Source organism: Medicago sativa, chromosome 5, assembly GCF_051527215.1.
Source record: "Medicago sativa cultivar Bolivia chromosome 5, Bolivia_mono, whole genome shotgun sequence".
Lineage (NCBI taxonomy): Eukaryota > Viridiplantae > Streptophyta > Magnoliopsida > Fabales > Fabaceae > Medicago > Medicago sativa.
The window spans coordinates 51,590,001-51,600,635 of NC_140753.1; the positions used below are offsets into that span (position 1 = coordinate 51,590,001).

At 35.1% G+C, this 10,635-nt stretch overlaps 1 protein-coding gene across 1 annotated transcript; it reads right to left on the bottom strand.

The window, feature by feature from the left end:
- Window positions 1–8,148: 8,148 nt before the first annotated feature.
- On the bottom strand, window positions 8,149–9,807 carry LOC146922836 (uncharacterized). The gene has a single exon (XM_085715635.1). It carries the CDS (start codon window positions 9,540–9,542, stop codon window positions 8,496–8,498), a length of 1,047 nt encoding a protein of 348 aa, XP_085571761.1. The 5' UTR covers window positions 9,543–9,807; the 3' UTR covers window positions 8,149–8,495.
- Window positions 9,808–10,635: the final 828 nt, after the last annotated feature.

Genomic DNA, 10,635 nt, shown 5'->3' on the forward strand with positions numbered 1-10,635 from the left:
GGATATTTTGGTTTTACATGGTTTCTTATTCATCAATTGTTAGACATTCATTCAACCGAAAGAATTGCTTTTACATCCATCGTCACTACTCACCCCCAAAGAAAAGCACCCCTCAAAACTAAACTCCCAGTCCTGAAGACCAAAGCTGAGCCACATCCGAAAAGCTCCTCTCCGAAAGATCATTCAGCTTCCACCACCTATCGATCTCTCATCCACCGAAAGAAACCATAAAAAGCCCAAAACCAAACTTGAGCCAAAGAACTGACTCTCGATCTCAAATCAGAAGGGCACCAGACTTTAGGACCAAATCAGAAGGGCACCCCTCACCCCAAATACACCAAAGAAACACCACATCATGCCAAACAAGATTGCAGCTAGACATCGGCTCCCAATCTCGAAGAAAAATTAGTTCTCTTGGTTTTTATTGGTGACTGATTTCCTTGTAAATACTTTTGACTCTCAGCCTTGCACGAGACTTGTGCAAATCGGAATCTCCTTGTAGTTTAATATATATCATTTTGGTTTATTAATAAAAATCTTACCACACATTTTACGTAACATACTCCCTCCGTCCCTAATTATAAGTAAATTTGACTTTTTTGGTTCATTCAATTATTCATGTATGTGGTTCATATTATGGACCACATACATCATTAATTGAATGAACCAAAAAAGTCAAATTTGCTTATAATTAGGGACGGAGGGAGTATTATGTATATAATGATTACATTAAAAAAAAAAAGTAATCTTTATATGATTATGATTAAGCGTTTACAAGTAATTACATTCAAACAATTGGACTCAAGTTGAATCCCTTCCCCTAAGAACAACATGTAGGTTAACACAAAAAAAAAATTAACATGTTAAATCCGTAAAAAAAATATTAATAATGATATATCCTTATTTATTAATTTTGTTAAGTCTACACCAACTTAACCTAATTTTTTCCCTACACTAATCCCTTATTAGGTTTGCAACAACTCAATCCTAAAATTTTGGCTCTAAATTTGCATCATTTTTGCTGTATTAGGTTAGCTGTAATTTAACCTAACAAATTCCATCTAAAAAAAATGCATCGCACCAATTTCATTCCTATCCTCTTGCCTTTTTTTTTGTACACTTATTTAATACTAAAAAAATGCATCGCACCAATTTCATTCCTATCATGTTGGCTATATCCTTATTTGTTAATTTTGTTATTAATTTTGTTAGGTCTGCAGCAATTTTACCTAATATTTTCCCGTTCATTTGCTGTATTAGGTTAGCAGTAATTTAACCTAATAAATTTCATCTAAAAAAATGCATCGCACCAATTTCATTCCTATCCTCTTGCCTTTTTTTTTACACTTATTTCATACTAAAAAAATGCATCACACCAATTTTATTTCTATCATGTTGGCTATATCCTTATTCGTATGTCAATCCCTTTACAATAAAGCTGTACGGAGCACGGGTCAAATATCTAGTTTACGGAACTCCCATATAGCAATTATGACTTATGAGTAGTAGTACTCTATTTTTTTCATGATTTTTGCATGGCTGTGCAATGATGCAAACAATTGCAGCATAGGAGGTGAAAAAGGTGAGACAAAAGTGAGACTCTTCTAGTAAACTGAGGTAAACTGTTATGGGCAAGGAATTTGCCACAGAAACAAACCCTACGGACGGTCTCATTGTTGTCCCAATAAAGCTGCATCTGTATGTACTCCCCCTTCCTTTGTCACCACATTAACCTAAATAAGAATGTACTTCCCTCTATCATGTGATCATTTTCACTTTCACTAGTGAAATAGGAAATACACGTTCTTATATCAATTTAATCTAATATATTATTGAAATTATAAAAATTTAATCATACTTGGTTGGTGTTTTGGTGCGGTGGCGATGCAATCTCACGATGACGGTACGATGCTTTGGTGCGGTGACAATGCAATCTCAGGACAGAACGAAATGTGCGTGCAGGTGACACACCTTAGTCTGGTGGACGTGTCAGCTCGGGATTGACCTTTGACTGGTCTGGAAAAGAAACTAATTGTGTAGTATCAAAAATACATTTGATAATAGATATGGAATGACAAACATAAGTAACACTTGCAATTCCATAATATCATTTTAAAATATTGATATATGGAAGACTAGATTGATACAATTACATTAACCAAATCAGTATGCCATATCATTTGTTAAGAACAATCCATTAAACCAAAAGTATATTTTTCTTCAAGGACATTACAGACAGTGGCGGATCTTGAGTAAATTTGTAGGGGGTACCAAAATTGTATGTAATATAAATTAAATAGTTTCACGAAGAAACAGTGAGTAAGCAACAGTCCAGTGGTTGTTCAATTTTGATTGTGGTCTGAGGGAGCTGGTTCGATTCCCATTCCCCCATTCCCACGGGAATGCTTTTTTTTGAATAAAAACATAAAAATTACAGTAGAAATTCCCACGGGAATGCTTTTTTTTGAATAAAAACATAAAAATTACAGTAGAAATATTAAAAAACAACAAACGCAGGACTCGAACCAGTGCAATTTCGCTGAAAGTATGGCACCCCCACCACTGCAACCAAGGGAAATTTGTGTTATAATTATCCCTAATATCATATATATATAGCAATCTTGGTGGGTGCCATGGCACCTGGGGGTCTCCAAAGAGACCCGCCCCTGATTACAGAGCATAGCAGGAGTAAAAAATAATTATTACAGAACACTTGTCCTTGATTCCTTGAATACCTAGATTCATGAATAATGTAGCTATCTAATTATTACTCCTTCCGTTTCAAAATGAGTGTCGCTTTAGCCAATTGCACACAGATTAAGGAATGGAATAAAGTAGTCAAATGTCATAGCAATTTTACCAAATTATCCTAATCAACTATTGGTTTGTTTTTCATTAAAGAAAAAATAATACTTTGGAAGTAGTGTAACATAGTATAATTAATTGAAGGGTACAATTGAAAAGAAAAAGTTATTATTGCATTGAAAACCGAAAGTGACATTCATTTTGAAACAATTTTTTTTTGGCTAAAGCGACACTCATTTTGAAACAGAGGAAGTATTGTTTTGTTCGGTATTATAGATTGTCTTGGGGAAGATAGATAATCTCATATTGATGATAGATTGATGAATATGATGTTCCGCTGTCGAAGATCACCGAAATCCATGGAAGATACCATGTTTTCGATGAGACGGAGGGGGCTTGCACATACACATGCGCTTCGACTCCCAAGTCAGATAGAAAAGAAGGAGGATGAGAGGTTTGAGAAAAAGAATAAATTTACTTGGATTGTAACGTCTCCTTTATATAGACATAAAGGAGAGTGTTGGGTTTGATGTCTTATTGGGCATTACCTTGTAATTTGGTCTTTGCTAAATGATTTTGGCTTTTTAGCTGGACGAAAACAATTATAAATTGTAATAGCCAATCATGGCGTGATCTATCTCCCTAGTTCAAGTATAGTGTACCTCTAGCACTTGTTCTATCGATGTGTTGGGTAGCTGAAGGTCCCAATTTAAACCCGAACGAATGAGTAAAAATTAATCTAACAAATTAACCAGTAACATTTGTCATTTTAAAAAATAAATCTAAAGATAGCAAATGAAGTGCTCGTTTATTTCCACGGTAAAACAATCTCCAAAAGCACAAATAATGAGAAGTTAAGATTTTTAGCGTTATAAAATAACGACAATATTGAATTGAGATGCGAGAAATGAGTGTGAAACACCCAAACATACATGAAAGCAAGCATCTAATCTAAACTATTACAATTGAAACAAACTTAAAAAGCCCCTAAAAATCAAACAATTAAGCAACGCAAAAAAAATACTCTAAATGATAATATCGGCAACCTACATTTAACTGCCACACTAGATTTGAAAAATGAGTCTACTGGAGACAAATTTGGTTCAGCTCAAGGTTTCGTTTGACTTGCCATGATCCATGAACAATTTTTTAACGTCTCAAACAACTCTCATTAAACTCATTAGCTCAAACCACATCAATCAATAATTGTTTATCGTAAAAAGAAAGACAAGACAATAATTTAAAAACCAAATGTTTCCCTTAAACCTGGAGTTCACTTCAAAGAGCAATTGTAGACCATTTTTAAAAACTTAACCAAAGAAGAAATGCTTTGCACTCGACCGCTTTATCCACTTTATTGGATCATGAAATGACTCGTTATTCTAAGATGCATCAAGTGCTAGCTAGGTGGTGTGCTCCTAATATAGGATAAGAGGGGGTTTGACCCAAAAATAAAAAGAGCTAGTGTAAAATGAGTGAATTTTTCAATATGAAATTTCATTAGTAAGTAATGTTTGACATGACTTCTTAAGTGTTTAATAACTACTGTGAATAGCTAATGTTGAACAATATTATAGCAATAAATGCAATATCATGCATCAAAAATTGTTGTAGACATGACCAGACTAAAGATCGAATTTGGTTTCCCAGTTGGGTATAAGAACACCTAATTTGAAAAAGTATGACTAAAGAACATCTCAGGATCTCATTCAAACACAAGATTACGGTCTAAGTTGAAAAAACTATTGTCATCTCATTTAAGAATTCTTAGATTTTACATCATCGATCAATGTCAACCATATGCATATACAAAAAGAGAATTTTAGGAATAGTGGGTCATGTCAACACGTGTCTTTGGGACATATGTTAAATATTCAACGAATTGCATGTATTTATTGAGAAAAACTAATTTTCAAAATTTTGAGGGATAAATCAACACAACTTTCAATACATAATTTATTTCTGTGGTATATTACTCCCTCCGTTTCAAAATGAGTGTCACTTTAGTCAATTGCACAGAGATTAAGGAATGAAATAAAGTAGTCAAATGTCATAGCAATTTTACCAAATTATCCTAATCAACTATTAGTTTGTTTTTCATTAAAGAAAAAAATAATACTTTGGAAGTAGTGTAACATAGTATTAATTGAAGGGTACAATTGAAAAGAAAAAGTTATTATTGCATTGAAAGCCGAAAGTGACATTCATTTTGAAACAAATTTTTTTGGCTAAAACGACACTCATTTTGAAACAGATGGAATAATTAACATGAGTCATTAGCATTTTCCTATATCTATACATAAAACGAACACATTAAATGGATTATCTATATTTTTTTAATATAAATGAAAGCTTCAACGGTGATTACAAAAAGGGAAAAAAAAAAAACATAAGTATTTAACTATTTAAATGTCGATTAACCTACCCAGATTTTGAAATCATTGTGTCAGCAAAATATTTTGCTGTTCATACAACTCGAGAAATTTAACTAGAGGATGCTGTTATTGTTTTTCTTGAAAAAAAATGTTTAGTATGAAATCACGATTTTCTTGAACAATATTTATTTTTCTCTCTCCGTTAGACCTTAGAAGGGTGTGGAAGTTGCGTAACAAAAAAAAGGAGGGTGGGGGGAGCATTGGAAACTTGCAGTGTTGATGTTGTGGTTCAATGGAGATGATAAGCTTCATGTGAGAGACTCGTATAGAAACAAAGCCAGAGGAAGGAGATCTTCGTTAGAGAAGGCACGAGGACAATTGGGTGATCGGTGATAGTCCGTTAGGGTTTTTGGGGCTGTGCTAACATCACGACATGTCTACATGTTGTGGTGATCTCTCGTTAGGGTCTTGGTAGTGACACACAAGAGAGACATGGTGGGTTATAGATCTCACATAGTTGTGAAATGGTTTGCAGGTGAGGGAAGAGAGGAAAAGGTTGAAATTGATCGTTATTATCAATAACTTATCACCACTGTCGATGTTACCAAGCTTAATATCTCTATTTCAATAGGAAAATGATTACAAATTAACCACCTCCATCAGACTTAATTTATTAAAGAGATTAAACATTTCAAATGTTTAAGTGTCTCAATTACATCTTAAATTTGCAGATTTTAACGTGAAAAAGTGTGGCACCATTGCAAATGGAGTTTGCAGATCCTCTTTTGAACTGAGGAAGACCATGTTATACGGAATGGCCAAGGAATGGGAATATCGAAATAGAGGACAAAACCAAATGTAGGAAGAACGGTTCATTGCCTAATAATTAATTAAAAAGCACCCACTTAGAGCCAATTAGTAGCAAACCCCCCATCCCATATTCAAGGTATGCTCGCTCACTCTCACTCTCACCTATGTTCCGAGTATTTTTCCTTATTACTTGAGCATCAAAGAGGAACTGGAGAATTTATTCTCACTTCGAGCAGAGTCCAATCAAAAATCAACATGAGCCTTCTCGCCCATTCAAGCTTGGTGTGTGGGGGTCAAAGTAACAGAGATACAGAGAATGAAAAAGAAACTGAAGTGAACCAAACTAATTCGCATTGCGGATGAAAGGCACTGCAAACGTATTTATAGATGAATGGAGTAGTAAATTCTCTACCCTAATCAATCTATGACAGCTCAGGTAGTAACCATCTTTTGTCAAAAAAAAAAAAAAAACTAGTAATTAATCAATAACTACATAAACTTTTAGCTAACTAAAAACAGAGGTACTCTACATCCTCCTAACGTGTTATGCCAAGATCACTTTGGCAAGATCCTAGTAACTAACACTAGGGAGGTTGACAATCACATGACTAAATAATATAATGAGCCATTTCAAAAAATAAACACAATGACCAAAATTGAACACATCGATCAAATTTGGGATAGCAGACCTAGCAATCGTGGCACTTGAAATTCCCTCTACGACATTAATGACTCCTTACCAATGTTACCATTACAAGGGCAGATACAAGACTGAAGAAGGCAAGACATCAAGACTCAAATCAGTTTGCTAGCATGAACGCGGACCACCCGAGGTAACAAATATCATTAAACACAAAGATTTGGGTAGAATATAACAGCAGAGGAACACTCGCTGTTATTATAGTTTTAGGTGCATAAAGGCCTAATTACGCCAGTAGTTCTAAAAGTGTGTACCTTTATATACCCATAACTATATAAATTTATCTCTTGATTTTATTATTATTTTTTATTTTTTTTGAGAAATGGAGACTGATTCCTATATACATAGTGGCGGCGGCCAGTGATTGATAACACTAGCAATACCAGTTCACAACAAGAAAGCCACTTACATGCAATTACTCATAAGCTTGTATTTACAGCTTAAGAAAAGCCACGGCCACAACACAATGAGACACAAGAAACATCAAAGAAACACATCCAAACAGCCTAACAGTCCGAAACAGAAAGCATGCTTTAAAACCACTTGAAATGAGGATATTAGCCGTCAAGGCTTTGTGCATTCAATTTCAACAAAAATGGTGAATCAACCCTAATAGCATATACTAAAGTTGTAAATATACCAACCATAAGACAATTAAGTTAACTATATCTACAAAAAACAAAGTTATTAAACAACATAACATCAACAGTACCTAGATGGTGAATCAGCTGGTAACTAATATATTGTCAAAAAAACTAGTATGTAGTAAATAGCCCATAATTACCTTAACTACTAGCTAACTAACTATCCAAAAACGAAACTCACTCATTGTCTTATAAAGGGACTATGTATTCTCCAAGGATTATCACACTTATAACCCCAACTGTGTTATGCCAAGATCGCCTCGGCAAGATCCTGGTAACTAACACTAGGAAGGTAGATAATCACATGACTAATAATGCAATGACCAAAATCGAGCATATTTGATCAATTTCAGGATTGTAGGCCTATCAATTATATGGCACCCATGATTCCCTCCACAACATTAATGACTCCCTGCCATTATAAGGGTGGATCCAAGACCTAAGAAGGGAATAGACCAAGACTCAGATCAGTTTTTTGCTAGCATGAACACTTACCACCCAGGGTAACAAATATCATACACAAAAATTTTGGCAGAATTAAATGACAGAGTAGAGACGTCCACGATTGTAGTTTTAGGCGCATAAAGGCCTAATTATGGGACTAATTTAAAAATGGGTGCCTACACAATTGAGTACTCTATTTCTCTTTTGAGAAATGGAGACGATTCCTACATATAATGGTGTCTTGTGATCAATAACACTAGCAAATACCACAAGAAAGCTACTAACATGTGATTACTCAAAAGTTTGCATTTGCAACTTTAGAAAAGCCACAACACAATAAGACGCAGGAAACATCAAGGAAACGCATATCGCAACAGCCTAACATTCAAGGTTTTGTGCATTCAATTTCAACAATAACAAACAAGTGAGACATTGTTCTCCTTCTTACCAACTAGTAGAAATGGTGAATCGACCCTAATAGCAAATACTAAAGAGTAAAATATACCAACTTAAGTTAACTATATCTACAAAAACAAAATTATTAAACAATACAACATGAACGGTACCTACAAATATCCATCCAAACCAGCTTCAACCCTTAACTAAAACTATCAAATAACTTACACATTCTAGCTCCGGAAAAAAACCGAACACAGCCGCAGTTTCTAACATTGTTGTTTCTGGTCCATTACAATCTCAATGAATTCCAAACACACATTAATAATACTTCCTCGGCCTTCCACGCTTCTTCGGACCAGTAGCAACACCATTTGAAACACCACCAGTAACAGCACCTGACCTCGTAGTCACCCTCGCTGGTGTAGTAACAGTAGCCGTCACCGACACTACATTATTCCCACCATTCTCCACCGGCACAGGAGCTGGCATCCAATTCGGAAGCGAAGAACCAGACGCACCTTGAACTGATATTGGCACAGGAACAGGTTCATCCGGCTGCACCACAATCTCCGGAACCAGCTCCGGCTCAGCCCGTTTCTCCTCAGCACCATCATTTCCAAGCACAAACCCCATAGGAAAAAAACCCCAACAACAATAATAAGCCTCTTGCCCCGGAACTAATGGCGGTAAAGACGGAACATTAACACCATGAAATGATTTATCACAACTAGAATTAGGACATCTCAAACAAAACCCCTCATAAGCCTTTGGAAACTCATACAAACGGTAACAATAAGGACACGTCGTCCAAAAAGTCGCATTCCTCCTAACATCTGCAGCTACCTCCTCTCTAGCAGACGCCGCACTGTTCCGTGCGCCAGGCCCAGGCCCGGTTCCGGTTCTCCGAACCGGTAACTTATCTTGCTGAACCCAACCAGGAACAGATAAATCAACCCGAGCGAAAAAAGACAGATCTTTATCATAATGAGATTTCTTTACCGGATCGGAGAGAACAGCCCAAGCATCAGCAACGAGCTTGAAAGCATGATCGGCGAAATGAAAGCGGCTTTTGTCGGGATGAAGGAGAAGAGCGAGACGACGGTACTGTTTCTTGATAAGGTCGAGGTCGTCGGATCGGCGATCGATTTGGAGGATGGAGTACCAATCAGGGTTGTTGTTGACGCGTTTCTCGGAGGCGATGAGAACGTCGATGATTGCTAAGATCTGATCGGAACCTTCAAGAAGGGGTTCGGTTTCTTGAGCTAGGATTGCGAATTCTTTGGAACCCATTAGATCTCGGTTTTGGAGAAGCTTTTCGGAGATTCCTAGTAACCGTTCTGCTTCAGCTCGAGTTGCGTTCATCATTTTTGTTGTTTGAGGAAGTGAGATTGAGAATGAAGTGAAATGAAATGAGTTGCAGAAATTGTTGCTCCCCAAAAAAAATTATGTTTATCGGTTGTGAATTGATGATGGGGTTTGAGGGAGGGTGGGTGTGTCTGTCTTCACTTATTTTTTTGATGCATGTACTGTAGTAGTACTGGTACTTTGCACTCAATTATGAATCAATGCATAATTGTTCTTACTTCATTTGTTCTAAAATACTCCGTCTCTCTCACAATAGATTGAAATGAAATAAATAAGGGTATATTAATAAAAAAATGTAATAAATACTCTCTTGGTCATATATATATAAGAAAAGATTCTTTTTTAGATACATTTAATAATCAATGTATCTAATCTTTATTGTAAACGAGATATATTAATTATTTAATGTATCTAAAACAAGAATCATTTCTTATATATAGGACCGGAGGGAGTGATGTATTGGTATTATAAAAAAGATAAATACTTTGAGACAGAAAAAAAATTAAAAAAGAGGACACTTATTATAAAACGGATGGAGTAATTAGTTTATTTGATCATTTTATATTGGGTTAATTATGTTTCTAGTCCCTATAAAATAGCGACCTTGTAAGTTTAGTCCCTACTTAATTTTAATAGCATTTTTAGTCCCTATAAAAAAAAATTTACTTATAATTTTAGTCCCTGCTAAAACAAAGTTTGATTAATTATCCTTAAACTCTTAAATTTTTGAACGATTTTTTTGAGACAAGATTAGAACACTATGAAAGGTTCGTTTACTAAAATTTAGAATTTTCTGACATGAAATGAATTAAATATGAATTTTTTAAAACGACAAAAGTTAAAGATAAAAAGTAATAAAATCTGGATGTAGAAATCAAATTTTGCGATAATTTTTTGCGGACGAACTTTTAGTAATGTTCTAAACATGTCTGTAAAAAATAGTTCAAAAATTTAAGAGTTTAAGCATAAATTAAACAAATTTGAATTGAGTAGGGACTAATACTCAGTGTAGAAAAACAAAATTAGGGACTAAAAATGCTATTAAAATTAAGTAGGGACTAAACTTACAAGGTCGCTATTTTATAGGGACTAG